The sequence below is a fragment of the Sminthopsis crassicaudata genome, chromosome 1 (assembly GCF_048593235.1).
Source record: "Sminthopsis crassicaudata isolate SCR6 chromosome 1, ASM4859323v1, whole genome shotgun sequence".
NCBI lineage: Eukaryota > Metazoa > Chordata > Mammalia > Dasyuromorphia > Dasyuridae > Sminthopsis > Sminthopsis crassicaudata.
Genome location: NC_133617.1, coordinates 629,461,814 through 629,478,061, shown reverse-complemented (window position 1 = coordinate 629,478,061; position 16,248 = coordinate 629,461,814). Strand labels below are relative to the sequence as shown.

The following is a 16,248-nucleotide window of genomic DNA, read 5'->3' as shown; positions in this document are numbered from 1 at the left end:
TGCTTGCCATCTAGAGGTGGGGGTGGAGGGAAGGAGGGGAAAATTTGGAACAGAAGGGAGTACAAGGGATAATGCTGTAAAAAAAAAAAAAATTACCTATGAATATGTACTGTCAAAGAAAATGTTATAATTATAAAAATTAATAAAAAAAATTTTTAAAAAGAGTTTACTGTGTGCTAAGTCAAATCAGCGAGCATTTATTAAGAGCTTACTGTGTGCTAAGTCAAATCAGCGAGCATTTATTAAGTGCTTACTGTGTACCAGGCATTGCTAAGTGCTGCAGATTCAAAAAAGGGCAAAAAAAAACCAAAACCAAATTGAAGCAACTCTAAATCTTAATGAGGGAGACAATATGCAAGCAACTAGGTATAAGTCCATGAATCAAGTCAAATCAGCAAACATTTATTAAGCATTTATTATATGCCAGCTGTGCCAAACTACAAAGGTTGGTGGATGGGGATGGCTGATAGTGGAGATTATTACCTGCCCATAGGTAGCTAACAGTCTAATGAGAAACAACATATAAACCTCTAGGTACAAACAAGATAAACTCAGTTGGAGATGCTCTTAGAAAGACAGATGCAGGATTAAGGGGAGTGGAAAAGGTTTCTTAAAGTTCAAGTTGTTTAAAAATCGGGACAGAACTAAGAGAAACGTACTTGTCCTCACCCACTAAAACCAAGGAAAAGTTTTCAGCCATTTGTAGCATTTGAAAGTGAGTGGGCTGCCTTATTTGGTGGGGTTTCCTTTACAACTTTAGATTGAGGCTGGCTACCAGCTAATCAGGAGCATTCCTGTGGAGACCGGGCAAGATGACCTCATTCTGTGACTATTGTCATTCTGGCTCTTGCGAGTTGGCAGAGCAGTCTCCAATGCTTTGAAAATCTTTTTTTTTTTTAATTTTATAATTATAAATTTTTTGACAGTATATATGCATGAGTAATTTTTTTTTATAACATTATCCTTTGTAATCAATTTCCCAAATTATCCCCTCCCTCCCTCTACTCCCTCCCCTAGATGACAGGTAATCCCATACATTTTACATGTGTTACAATATAACCTTGATACAATATATGTGTGTAAATACCGTTTTCTTGTTGCACATTAATTATTAGCTTCCAAAGTATAAGTAACCTGGGTAGATAGACAGTAGTACTAACAATTTACATTCACTTCCCAGTGTTCCTTCTCTGGGTGTAGTTATTTCTGTCCATCATTGATCAACTGGAAGTGAGTTGGATCTTCTTTATGTTGAAGATATCCACTTCCATCAGAATACATCTTCACACAGCATTGAAGTGTACAGCGATCTTCTGGTTCTGTTCATTTCACTCAGCATCAGTTGATGTAAGTCTCTCCAGGCCTCTCTGTATTCCTCCTGCTGATCATTTCTTACAGAGCAATAATATTCCATAACCTTCATATACCATAATTTACCCAACCATTCTCCAATTGATGGACTTCCATTCATCTTCCAGTTTCTAGCCACTATGAAAAGGGTTGCCACAAACATTTTGGCACATACAGGTCCCTGTCCCCTCCTCAGTATTTCTTTGCGATATAAGCCCAGTAGTAGCACTGCTGGATCAAAGGGTATGCACAGTTTGATAACTTTTGGGGCATAATTCCAGATTGTTCTCCAGAATGGTTGGATTCGTTCACAACTCCACCAACAATGCATCAGTGTCCCAGTTTTCTACATCCCCTCCAACATCATTATTTGTTCCTGTCATCTTAGCCAATCTGACAGGTGTGTAGTGGTATCTCAGAGTTGTCTTAATTTGCATTTCTCTGATCAGTAGTGATTTGGAACACTCTTTCATATGAGTGGATATAATTTCAATTTCATCATCTGAGAATTGTCTGTTTATATCCTTTGACCATTTATCAATTGGAGAATGGTTTGATTTCTTATAAATTATGGTCAGTTCTCTATATATTTTGGAAACGAGACCTTTGTCAGAACCTTTAACTTTAAAAATATTTTCCCAATTTGTTACTTCCCTTCTAATCTTGTTTGCATTAGTATTGTTTGTACAGAAACTTTTTAGTTTGATGTAATCAAAATCTTCTATTTTGTGATCAATAATGATTTCTAGTTCTCCTCTGGTCATAAATTCCTTCCTCCTCCACAGGTCTGAGAGGAAGACTATTCTCTGTTCCTCTAATCTATTTATGATCTCATTCTTTATGCCTAAATCATGGACCCATTTTGATCTTATCTTGGTATATGGTGTTGTGTGGATCCATATCTAATTTCTGCCATTGCTTTGAAAATCTTTGATCCTCTTCTCAATTTATTGACAACTGAATTCTCTTCCTCTAAGTTCCAGACTATGAAGTTATTTCAGAATGATTTTCCCCTCAGCTGAAAGTGACCCAAGCATTTTAAAGCATTTTGTTCTTTGCCCTGGTCAGGTTTTACCCAGAATCGTACTTATTTGTGAAGCTCCTAAAGAACAAAGACTACCTTGTTTCCATCTTTTTATCTCATACATAAGTAATTGTGAAATAGCCTATAGCCCTTCGTTGTTTCAAACTCATATACAAGGGGCTCCTATAGTTCTGTCAAGGGTTTTTCTATCTACAAAGGGCATCCTCTCAAATTTTTCCAAAATGTAAAAGTCAATGAAATAGAAAGGAAAAGAGAGAGATGGGATGAATAAATAAATATAAAAACACTTGCTGAGTTCTCACTGTGTGCAGAGCCTTGTGTTAAGTGCTGGAGATACAAATAAAAAAAGCTAGATAATTCCAGCTCTCAAGGGATTCAAACTCTAATAGGGAGAGATATTACTTTGGGGGAGATTAACATGGTGTTAAGAGCCTGAATCACCTGGAGTCAAGCTTTGATTCTCTGTGGCAACATGGGAAAGTCTAGGAAAGCACTTTGTAAACTATAAAGCTATCTGTGAATAGGATTTGTTCCCTTTAGCATTTTTGCTAAATTGCATTAGTGTAGTGGGAAAAGCATAGAACTGGAATCAAGAGACCTCGTTCCAGCCCCACATCAGGCTAGTTGTTAAAATTAGTTATTTGGTCTTGGATGTGTTACTTCTTTTGGTGGTCGTCTTTTTCCACTGTAGCTATGAGGGGTTTGGATGACTGATCTCTAAGGTTCTCTCAGGTCTTGAGTTCATATAATTTATATGTCTCTAATCCCAATCTTTTGGGGCCCTCCTTACTCAATTCTAGGTAATAATTTGTTCAGTCAGTTGCATCCTACTCTTTGTCAGTCCATTTAGGACAGTGGTCATCCTACTCTTTGTCAGTCCATTTAGGACAGTGGTCATCCTACTTTTTGTCAGTCCATTTAGGACAGTGGTCATCCTACTCTTTGTCAGTCCATTTAGGACAGTGGTCATCCTACTCTTTGTCAGTCCATTTAGGACAGTGGTCATCCTACTCTTTGTCAGTCCATTTAGGGCAGTGGTCATCCTACTCTTTGTCAGTCCATTTAGGGCAGTGGTCCTCAAACTTTTTAAATAGGGGGCCAGTTCACTGTCCCTCAGACTATTGGAGGGCTGAACTATAGTAAAAACAGAAATTCATACCCTGTCTCTGCCCCTCAGCCCATCTGCCATAACAGGCAGGCCACATAAACGTCCTCAGCAACACATTTGGCCCAAGGGCCGTAGTTTGAGAACCCCTGATTTAGGGTTTCCTTGGCAAAGATTCTGGAGTGGTTTACCATTACGTTCTCTAGCTTATTTTACAGATGAGGAAACTGAGGCAAACATGGTTAAGTGACTTGCCCAGGGTCACACAGCTAGTAAATGTTTGAGCCCAGATTTGAACTCAGGAAGATGAATCTTCCTGGTTCTAAACCTGTACTGTATCTGCTTCTCCACCTAGCTGCCTCATTAAAAATAACTAAAGTCTTTAATTCTGTTCTTAACAAAAATACCCCTGCTTCAGGACCTCTCAAGTCAGTGTTTAGGTTGCTTCACTAAACTTGGGGTGGGAAAACTGGAGAGAATTTTGAGACACCATTAAACTTGGAATTTGAAAATCCAGATTCAAAATCTGAAAACAGTTGAAGGAAGCCTGGATTTGAAATGAGAAAAACATTGTAAATTACTTAGTCTCTTATTTTTTCCCAATTACATGTAAAAAACAATTTTAATATTCTTTTTTAACATTCATTTTTAAAACTCATAGAGTTCGAAATCCTGTCTCTCATTGAGAAAGCAAGTAGTTCAATAGAAGTTATATATATGTCATCATGAATATTTCCACATGAGTCACATTATAAAAGAAAACATAGACTAAAAAACCCCCAAACTAAACTCTCAAGAAGAATAAAGAAAGTTTAAAAAAAAAAAAGTATGTTTTTATCTGTGTTCAGACACCATCGGTTCTTTCTCTTTGGATGGATAGCATTTTTTACCATAAGTCCTTCAGAGTTGTCTTGGATCATTGTATTGCTGAGAATGCCTAAGTCATTCACAGCTTACACAATCCTTTGCATCAATTCATGGAAGTCTTTCCAGTTTTTTCTGAGAGCTTTCTGCTTATTCCATCAATCACAATTACATATCACAATTTTTTCAGCCATTCCCCAATTAATGGGCATCCTTCAGTTTCCATTCTTTGTCCCCCAGAAAAAAAGCTGCTATAAATATTTTTGTTCATATAGGTTCTTTCTCTTTTTGTTTTGTATCTCTTTTGGGATACAGACCCAGTAATGGTATTTCTAGGTCAAAGGGTATGCATGATTTTATAACCCTTTGAACATAGTTCCAAATTGTTCTACAGAATGGTTGAATCAATTCACAGCTCTATCAACCGTGCATTAATGTCTCATTTTTTCCACATCCTTTCCAACACTTGTCATTTCCCTTTTCTGTCCTATTAACCAATTTAATGGATATGAGGTAGCAGCTCAGAAGTATTTTAATTTTGTATTTCTCCAATCAATAGAGCATTTTTTAATGGCTATAGATATCTTTGCTTCATCTAGAAACTGTTCATATCTCATTTATCAAGTGGCAAATGGTTCTTATTTTCTAAAGTTCTAAAAACATTGGAGAAATGGAGCCTAAAGAGAAACTTTCTTCAAAATTGTTTTCACAGTTACTATTGCTAATTCTATCCTTTTCACCTTCCTGTTTATTCTATTCTATTTTTTTTTATCCTGTCCCACCTCAAAAATGTTTTGCTTCTAACTCTCCCACCCCCAATTTGCCCTCCCTCCTGTCAGCCTCTCTACACCCTTCTCTTATCCAGTCTCCTCCTAATTTCCTGTAGGGTAAGAGAGATTTATATACCCAACTAAGTGTGTATATTGAGTCCCTCATTGAGATAATTCTGATGAATAACATTTACTCACTCCCTTTCAGCTCCCTTCACTGTAAAAACTTTTTCTTGCCTCTTTTTTTTTTCTCTTCTCCCAGTACATTCCTCTCTCACCTCTAAATTTTATGTTTTTAGACATTATCCCTTCATATTTGATTCACATCCTCTGTTTATATATCCTCTGTTTATATACATATTCCTTCTAACTGTCCTAAAAAGTTCTTATGAGTTACTAGAATTATCTTTCCATATAGCAATATAAACAGTTTAACCTTATTAAGTCCTTTGTGATTTCCCTTCCCTGTTTACCTTTTGATGCTTCTCTTGAGTCTTGTATTTGAAAGTCAGTTCAAATCTTTTTATCAAAAATCCTTGAAAGTCCTCTATTTCATTGAATATCCATTTTTACCTCTGAAGAATTATATTCAGTGTTGCTGGGAAGTTGATTCTTAATTGTGATATTAGCTGTTTTGTCCTCTGGAATAACTTATTCTAGGCCCCTTAAGCTCTTTAATGTAGCAACTGCTAAATCCTGACTGTGGTCCCACAATATTTGAATTATTGCTTTCTGGCAGCTTGTAGTATTTTTTTCTTTGACCTGAAATTTCTGAAATTTGCCTGTAATATTCCTGGGAGGCTTCATGTTGTGATCTCTTTCAATTTCTATTTTATCCTGTTTTTAGAATATTAGGACAGTTTTCCTTGATAATTTCTTGAAAGATGATGTCTAGGGTCTTTTTTTTGATCATGTCTTTTAGATAGTCTAAGAATTTTAAAATTATCTTTTCTAGATGTTTTCTTCATTGAGCTTTTGTGTCTTTTTCATTTATCCAATCTGGTTTTTTAAAGATATTTTTCCCTTCAATTAATGTTTGTGCCTCTTCCATTTGACTAATTCTGCTTTTCAAGGCATTCCTTTCTTTTTTGGCTTTTTGTCCCTCTTTTACCTTTTAACATAGTCTGTATTTAAGATGTTGTTTTCTACATAATTTATTTGTATCTTTTTTACCAAGCTGTTGACTCTTTTTTTCATGATGTTCTTGCATCACTCATTTTTCTTACCAAATTTTCCTCTACCTCTCTTCTTAGACTTTCAGAATTCTTTTTGAGCTCTTCTGTGGCCTAACACCTATTCATATTTTGCTTGGAGGCTTTGAATATAGGAACTTTGACTTATCATCTTATGAGTATGTGTTTTGATCTTACTTGTCACCATAGTAAGTTTCTATTATCAGAATCTTTTTTCTGTTGTTTATTCACTTTTCTAGTCTATTTATTGACTTTTAACTCTGTGGTAAAGGAGGGATTTGCTTCCAAGATGAAGAATATACTGTCCCAAGTTTCAGGGATTTTAGGTAGCTGTTTTCAGAAAGACATAGAGACCTGTAAGTTTTCACTTCTTGCAAGGTGGTATGATTCTGGGCCTCTTGAACTTTTATGATCACTTTTTGTCTGAGAAATTTTTTTGAGACCCTGAGTATATAGGTATATAAAATATGTATATAAATCAAACATTTATTGATAATAAATTTTAATTTCATGATCTCCCAAATCCAATTACACAATCAGGGGGATGGGATTATGATCCACAGTTTGAGAAACTTTGCTAAGAAAAGCTTTGTTATATTGGTCTGTGTTCTGATCTGTGAATGAGTATAATGAAAAGAGTTTAAGTGCTTACTGTTTTTTAAGCATTGTGCCATGAAGATATTAGTGACAGTAAAGTTATGATGAAGATATTAATTAGTGTAAAAAAAGGATTTTCTATGGTTGTAATTTTTGTTTGTTTTCTAACAGCAAATTCAGGAAGATCATTGCTGAGAGGAAAGAAGTCTAATTAGAAGTAAACTAAGCCATCTTATGGATCAGATGTCAGGAGCCAGTCTTTCTGATAATAAAATGCCAGCAAGATATTCCCTCTCAGAAGAACTCAGGGTCTTGCTCCCACAGACCAAAGAGGGTCTCAAGTTGGATTTCAGTGAGAAGATTGAAAAAAGTGTAGTGGTGTTACTTCATCAAGCAAGAGAGCTTTTCTATGAAGAAAAAAAGAATGAATGTCTGAAGACAAGTGAAATAATAATAGATTATTCCTGGGAAAAACTTAATACTGGAACTTGGAGAGATGTGGACAAAGAATGGAGGAGAGTTTATTCTTATGGGTGTCTTTTGAAAGCACTTTGTGTGTGTCTTAAAACTGATGACATAGTGGAAGCAATAAGAGTCTGTGACATGGGTCTCTTGATGGGAGCATCCATACTGGAGAACATTTTGGTTAAAGTTGTCAATGTCCTTCAAAAGCATCTTCAACATGGGAAGAGACCTTCTGAAACCAGGCTTGAGGAATTGAGTATAAAGGTATTAATTTGAGAGATTCTTACTGAATTACATGTAATAGATTCTAACATAGTGATTCCTGGCAAGCAGAATCCCAGATTCCTTCCAGGCTCAGTGTCTGTGGTCCACTGATCTGAGCTATCCATGGTTGCTGAACTATAGAACATGTTATCTTGAGGCAGATACTCATTTTGTAAATGGAACATCTCAGCCCATTTTCTTGGTTTATTTGTAATTCCTACAGCAGCAATTTTCCATTACTTTTTTTTTTTTTTTTTGATATAGCGTTTATGGTCTTAAAGAGAAACACCTCAAACATATTGTAGGAGTGAGTTCCAGCTGCTTTTAGTCCATTTTGTACTCTTTATTGGTCAGCTGGCTGAATTATCACTCACTTTTCTTGTTACATCTGCTTCTATTTTGTTTCCTGTTATTAAGTTTATAATGGAAATTGCCACAAACTTTTTGTGACTCATGGATGTTGTCATTTGAGTATATGGAATTTTTTTGAGATGCTTATATTATATCTACAGAGATGTGTTACCTTAGTTAGCATCAACACCTTAAATGTGTTTTGCCAAAGAATACCTCCAGGCAGGGTTTATCTGAGCTGTTTAAAAGTATCAGAATTGGCCAGCTTACATTATTTTCCTATCTCTACACTAAAGCTGTAGTAGCTATTCTACCTATACTTGATGATTCTACTACCTAATGGCCTCAATTCAAATGATCAATCATTCATTCAAAAAGTGTTTTTAAGTTCTGTGCTGTGAGAAATATGAAAGAAATGTATATGTTTTTTGCCCTAAGGGAAAGACAGCAGAAATGGAAAAATTATATATAATAGCTTAAGTCAGAATATGATTTAAGTGCAGAAGTGTATATTATAGATTATAAGTGTAATAGAAATTCAAAGAAGGAAACATGCATATTGGTTGAAATGGTAAAGGAATTCAGCCGACATTTATAGTTGCCTACTATGTTACAGGAACTGTTCTAAGTACTGAGGAAAACACATAGCTTAATAAGAAATGGTTCCTGCAGTCATTGAGTTTATGTCTGGTAGAAGAAATGAGACTTGAAGGAAAGATAAGATCCAAGAAGGAGTAGAATAATGAAAACTAACATTTATATAACCATCACCACCTGGGAGGTAAATGCTAGTATCATCACCATTTAACAAATGAAGATATTGAGGTTAACAACTTGTTACCTACAAACCTGGTAAGTGTCCAGAGTGAAGTGCTAATAAGGGTCTGCATTTGTATAAAAGAGACCTAAAATGTAAGCACACCCACAAGAAATATTTCTATAAGAAGAGAAAAAAAGTTTAGAATAATCTTGCAGCCTATATTATAGAATAAGAGAACCAAATGATTCTCTTATGATCTGCTATTTTCCCTGTTTTCCATTTAAATCTTTATTATAAAGGATGAATTTCTAGGAAGGAGAATTGTGGAGAAATATATTCAAAAATCAAGGTAAGATAAAAATTAATCAATTGATTTAAAATTAAAAAGGATTTTAACACAGGTCTTCAGGACTACAGCTCTATTTACTGAGCCACTTAGCTGCTTATCAGAAATGGTTCAAATCCTGCCTCTATTTACCTTTGTGACTTTGGGCTCTTTAACTTTTCCAGGCTTCAGTGATTATGTATGTAAAATGAAGGAATCTTAAAGACCTCTTTCTAATTCTAAGTCCTATAGGAAGGCAGAAAGGACATGAGAAGGTATTATAAACAGAAACATAAGCAGAGAACTTGAGCCTGATGGAAAGAAACTGAACTATCCAAATAAAGGATACGTATTGTAGGGGAAAATCCATCCTTTTTAGTGAACTCTTGACTCTGAATATTGTTTATATATCTTTTACCTTTGGAAAGAAGTACAGGATATCTGAAATAGGTATTTCTTGGGAATTTTATATGTTTTTATAGTGATTTTCCTTAGAAATTACCTTTTTGTTCCCTCCATTGCTAGAAAATAGGTACTTTCATGAGTTTGTGTTAATTATATGTAAATACAGATGGTTGTGACTCAGATTCTATTTTTATATACAGAAAACGAAGAGTGACCCTGCATTGACTCCAGCTGTGAAATTAGAAACTGCAGTCCCACGATTACAATGCCCCTCACTTGAGTTTTTTAGGAAAAATTATTTGATTCCACAAAAGCCTGTTATTTTGGAGGGGATTGCTAACCACTGGCCATGCATGAAAAAATGGAGGTAAGTAGTAAAAGTACATAAGTTGATGTCATTTTTGCCATTTTGTGCCTCCCCAGTAGATTGATGAATCCTTATGCTATAAATCTAAATCCCAAGACTCAATAAACAAGTTACCACTGATTCTAAGAATTTCTATTTATGATTTTAAAAATCATTTGGTTCTCTTATTCTGTAACAAAGACTGGAAGATTATTCTAAACTTTTTTTTTTCCTTCTCATAGAAATATTTCTTGTGACTGTGCTTAGGTCTTAGGGATCTTTTATACTAATTCAGACTCATTAGCACTTACTGCTCTGGGCTTCAGTTTCCTCATCTGTAAAATAGTTAATAGTTCTTCTCCAGAATTATTATGAGGAAACTGGCTTGTCAACTTTAAAACAGCATAGAAATGTGAGTTATTATTATTATCATGATTATGAGGGGCTTTATTATACAATAGAAAAAATTATCACCCCAGAATGTTTAGCAACAGACTAAATCTACTTTCTGAGGACCAGCTTATCTAATTGTCAAGAATTTTATTAGCTGATTCAAGGAATTAGAGTAGGAAATGAGGAAATTAAACTATCACTTTTTGCAGATGACATGATGGTATACTTAGAGAACCCCAAAGACTCTGCTAAAAAGCTACTAGAAATAATTCAAAATTTCAGCAAAGTGGCAGGATACAAAATAATCCACATAAATCCTCGGCATTTTTATATATCACTAACAAAATGCAACAGCAAGAGATACAAAGAGAAATTCCATTCCAAACAAATGTTGAGAGTATAAAATATTTGGGAATCCATCTACCAAAGAAAAGTCAGGAATTATATGAGAAAAATTACAAAACACTTGCCACAAAAATAAAATCAGATTTAAATAATTGGAAAGACATTCAGTGCTCTTGGATAGGCCGAGCGAATATAATAAAGATGACAATACTCCCCAAACTAATCTATTTATTTAGTGCTATACCAATCAAACTCCCAAGAAACTATTTTAATGACCTAGAAAAAATAACAACAAAATTCATATGGAAGAATAAAAGGTCAAGAATTGCAAGGGAACTAATGAAAAAAAACTCAGAGGAAGGTGGTCTAAGTGTACCTGATCTAAAGCTATATTATATAGCAGCAGTCACCAAAACCATTTGGTATTGGCTAAGAAATAGACCGGTAGATCAGTGGAACAGATTAGATACAAAGGACAAAAAAGGGTACATCTATAGCAATCTAATCTTTGACAAACCCAAAGATTCCAACATTAGGGATAAAAATTCATTATTCGGAAAAAACTGTTGGGAAAACTGGAAATTAGTATGGCAGAAATTAGATATGGATCCACACTTAACACCATATACCAAGATAAGATCAAAATGGGTCCATGATTTAGGCATAAAGAGGGAGATAATAAATAGATTAGAGGAACAGAGGATAATCTACCTCTCAGACTTGTGGAGGAGGAAGGAATTTATGACCAGAGTAGAACTAGAGATCATTATTGATCACAAAATAGAAGATTTTGATTACATCAAACTAAAAAGTTTCTGTACAAATAATACTAATGCAAACAAGATTAGAAGGGAAGTAACAAATTGGGAAAATATTTTTAAAAACAAAGGTTCTGACAAAGGTCTCATTTCCAAAATATATAGAGAACTGACCATAATTTATAAGAAACCGAACCATTCTCCAATTAATAAATGGTCAAAGGATATGAACAGACAATTCTCAGAGGAAGAAATTGAAACTATATCCACTCACATGAAAGAGTGTTCCAAATCACTACTGATCAGAGAAATGCAAATTAAGACCACTCTGAGATACCACTACACACCTGTCAGATTGGCTAAGATGACAGGAACAAATAATGACAAATGTTGGAGGGGATGTGGGGAAATTGGGACACTAATACATTGCTGGTGGAGTTGTGAAAGAATCCAGCCATTCTGGAGAGCAATCTGGAATTATGCCCAAAAAGTTATCAAACTGTGTATACCCTTTGACCCAGCAGCGCTACTACTGGGATTATATCCCAAAGAAATATTAAAGAGCGGAAAGAAACATATATGTGCCAAAATGTTTGTGGCAGCTCTTTTTATTGTAGCTAGAAACTGGAAGATGAATGGATGTCCATCAGTTGGAGAATGGTTGGGTAAATTGTGGTATATGAAGGTTATGGAATATTATTGCTCGGTAAGAAATGACCAGCAGGAGGAATACAGAGATGCTTGGAGAGACTTACATCAACTGATGCTGAGTGAAATGAGCAGAACCAGAAGATCACTGTACACTTCAACAACAATACTGTATGAGGATGTATTCTGATGGAAGTGGAAATCTTCAACATAAAGAAGAGCCAACTCACTTCCAGTTGATCAATGATGGACAGAGGTAGCTACACCCAGAGAAGAAACACTAGGAGGGGAATGTAAATTGTTAGCACTAATATCTGTCTGCCCAGGTTGCATGTACCTTCGGAATCTAATGTTTATTGTGCAACAAGAAAATGATATTCACACACATGTATTGTACTTAGACTATATTGTAACACATGTAAAATGTATGGTATTGCCTGTCGTCGGGGGGAGGGAATAGAGGGAGGGGGGGATAATTTGGAAAAATGAATACAAGGGATAATATTATAAAATATATATATATATAATAAAAAAAAATAAAGTAAAAAAAAAAAAAAAAAAAAAAAAGAATTTTATTAGCTGTAAACTGACCAATTGGTGGTGAGTTCTTTGGCCATGGAAACTCATGGAACAAAGAAAGATATAAAATGATTCTCAGTCCCCTGTGGCCTTCTTTCTGCATTGACATCAGCAGAGTAGCAAGGAAAGTGACAGAGTGGTAAGAATCATTTTTTAGACCATCTGTAAACATTAATTAGATATGCTAAATGGGAGATTCTTGTCCAATGACCAAAGAGTGGTCATACTAGTAGAGGACCCATAGAGGACCCAAATCTTACACTTTTTATAAAAACAAATAAGTTGCAACTAACTAGAAGAAGGCTTATAGATAGTCTTTGGGGGAGCAAAAAAAAAGAAGTTGCTGGCATTGAATTTGTCTTATACCCAAAGGCAACAGGAAACATTTTTTTCAGGGGATATTGATCATCTCATCTTTCAGTACTCATGATAAGTATTCGCAAGGAGACTACCATAAAAATAATTATACCTTACATATTGACATTATTGTAAAGAATAGAAGAAAAAAAATTATGTGAAAAACCCTATAAGGCTCTCCAAATTAAATCAATATATACTTATATGACCACAAAAGTTATTGCTTCAACACAAAGATTAGAAAAATTGAGGTTAGTGAGAAATATATAGGAAAGCATGGTTTAGGAAGGAGTGACAAAAGCTAAAGATTTATAGACTACATAGAAACTTCATGACTGTATATTATGAACACTTCAAGAAATGAATTTGTAGGTGCTAGACACAGCATCAAATAATATCACAAAAAATGAGATTCATTTTATTTTCACTGACAGGAAAAGATTCATTATGGCTGTTATTTTTTTTCCTCTTCTAGTGGGCCATCTCCCCCTTTCCCAACTACCTCAACCTGGAAACCTGTGCAGTTCTTGAGAATCATGTGATTTGGACTTCTTTTAGAATAGAAACAAACTGGAGGTTGTTGTGTGTTTCTGGAGATTTCCAAAAAAAAGGGAATTTTGTACTGGGGTACCAAAGGCATCCTCCCTCCCCACTATACCTGAGTTTCCTGTCCCACTGGGGGACAAATGCCATCTTCCACACCTACAATCCTAGCTCTTCAGAAGGAATTTGCAGCTGCTAGACAGACAGCATTCTCTGCTTCCCATTGGGGTTTCACAGTCTGAATAGCTAGCTGATCTAATTAATAGAAGAGATCCTGATTTGCTTCTCCCACACCCTGACTTAATCCAACACTGCTCCTCCAGCTCCAGAGTTATGTGCTTGCCCCTCTTCTTTCCAGAAGACTAAATCTAGGAACTCGTGATGACCTGGGATTCTCCACTGTTGCCATCTAGCTCCATCCTCCCAGTAGTTAGAGGGAGAGCCCCCAACTTGTGAATCTGCATTATGTAGCTTCCCTAACTCCAGTGCTAAATGTCTGCTCCTCTTCTTTTTTTTTTTAATTTTATTTAGAATTTTTTTCACAGTATATATGCATGAGTAATTTTTTTTATAATATTATCCCTTGTATTCATTTTTCCAAATTATCTCCCCCCTCCCTCCACTCCCTCCCCCCGATGACAGGCAATCCCATACATTTTACATGTGTTACAATAAAACCTAGATACAATATATGTGTGTAAATACCATTTTCTTGTTGCACATTAAGTATTAGATTCCGAAGGTATAAGTAACCTGGGTAGAGAGACAGTAGTGCTAACAATTTACATTCACTTCCCAGTGTTCCTTCTCTGGGTGTAGTTATTTCTGTCCATCATTGATCAACTGGAAGTGAGTTGGATCTTCTTTATTTTGAAGATATCCACTTCCATCAGAATACATCTTCATACAGCATTGAAGTGTACAGCGATCTTCTGGTTCTGCTCATTTCACTCAGCATCAGTTGATGTAAGTCTCTCCAAGCCTCTCTGTATTCCTCCTGCTGGTCATTTCTTACAGAGCAATAATATTCCATAACCTTCATATACCATAATTTACCCAACCATTCTCCAACTGATGGACATCCATTCATCTTCCAGTTTCTAACCACTACAAAAAGAGCTGCCACAAACATTTTTGCACGTACAGGTCCCTTTCCCTTCTTTAGTATCTCTTTGGGATATAAGCCCAGTAGTAGTATGGCTGGGTCAAAGGGTATGCACAGTTTGATAACTTTTTGGGCATAGTTCCAAATTTGTCTGCTCCTCTTCTAAGGGACGAGGCAGAAAAGTGGCTCAGTGGATGGGACACTGGACTTGGAGTCAGGAAGGCCTGCATTTGGATCCTGCCTTACATGTTTGCTGGTGTGTGATCCAGAAAAAGTCACAAATCCTTTCTCCACGTTCCTCAGCTGTGACATGGAGTTGACCACACCCACCTCCCACTTTCTCACTTATCCTTTCCCTCCCTGTCTACTGGCTACGTCCTTATTACTTACAAACATGCCCATGTTTTCCCCACCCTGCAAAAAACCCTTGCCTAATTTATCCCTCTCTGCTAGCTTTCATCCCTTCATCCCGTGTCTTCTTCCTTTTGTGGCTAAATGCCCTTGAGAAAGCCACCTCCAATTGACATTTCCACATACTTCCCTCTCCCTTTCCTCTTAATTGTTTATCGTGTGGCCTCTGTCATCAGCTCTCAGCAGTTATTTGTGACCTCTTAATTGCCCAGTCTATTGGATATTTTTTCAGCCACCATCCTTCTTGGTTCTGTGGTTTTTGACACTGTTGATCCATGTCCAGTCTCTGATTTTTGATACTTTCTTCTCTCCAGGTTTCATGACATTTCTAACCCTTGGTTCTCCTCCCTTCCTCTTGGGCTTTTTCCGGCTCCATTATGGGCAGATCTCCTAACTGGGTATCCCCCCAGGACTCTGTCCTGGGACCTCTCTTTTTTCCCTTCTATTCCACTTCCCTATGTGATGCCATCAGCTCCCGTAATTATTATCTCTATGTTGATGACTCTCATATCTTCTTATCCAGACTGGATTCTCTTCAGACCTGCAGTTTCACATCTTCATTGTCTTTTGGATATCTCTAAGTGTCTTATAGATATCTTAAATTTAACATATCCAAAATGGAACTCATTATCTTTCCCTAATCCCTCCCCTCTTCCTAACTTCCCTCTTTCTAGGGAGGGTACCACTATCCTCTCAGTCCCCTAGGCTTGCAACCGAAGTGTCATTCTCAACCCCCTCCAAGGCTTGTTGATTTTACCTTCATAATCTTTAACAATAATATGGTTATAATAACAACAATTAACATCTAGGTATAGTGCCTACACTGTGGTCAAGCCACTTAATAAATATCTCATTTGATCTTCATAACAACCCAATAAGTGGTATTATTATTCCCATTTTACTTTTATATATTTCTTCTTCTCCTTTCTGCCACTGCTACCACCTTGGTGGTGTAGTTATTGTTAACCCTTGCAGTCATGTCCGACTCTTCAAAGCCTCATTTTGGGTTTTCTGGGCAAAGATTCCAGAATAGCTTGCCATTTTTTCTTCTCTTGCTCATTTTTTACTAATGAGAAACTAAGGCAAATAGAGTTAAGGGACTTGCCCAGGGTCCCATAGGTAATAGTAATCTGAAGCCCGATTTGAACTCAGGGAAGACCCGGCCCAGTGCTCTATCATTTTGGTTTCCTAGCTATCTGGTATCATTCTGGTACAGACCCTCATTACCTCACAGTGGGAATATTAAGTAATCTGCATACCATAAATCTC

The 16,248-nt window shown here is 36.1% G+C and overlaps 1 protein-coding gene across 2 annotated transcripts in view; it reads left to right on the top strand.

Moving 5' to 3' along the window:
* The window catches only part of KDM8 (lysine demethylase 8), a 35,118-nt gene that overhangs the window by 3,274 nt on the left and 15,596 nt on the right, over window positions 1-16,248 (top strand). Inside the window, exons 1-3 of one of the 2 annotated variants that reach the window (XM_074282787.1) lie at window positions 1,324-1,347; window positions 7,096-7,653; window positions 9,695-9,861. In XM_074282787.1, the coding sequence (XP_074138888.1) occupies window positions 7,159-7,653; window positions 9,695-9,861 (662 nt within the window). In that variant the 5' untranslated portion in view covers window positions 1,324-1,347; window positions 7,096-7,158. Of the gene's footprint in view, window positions 1-1,323; window positions 1,348-7,095; window positions 7,654-9,694; window positions 9,862-16,248 lie in introns of those variants that run through there. The other variant, XM_074282786.1, reaches the window with a different exon arrangement.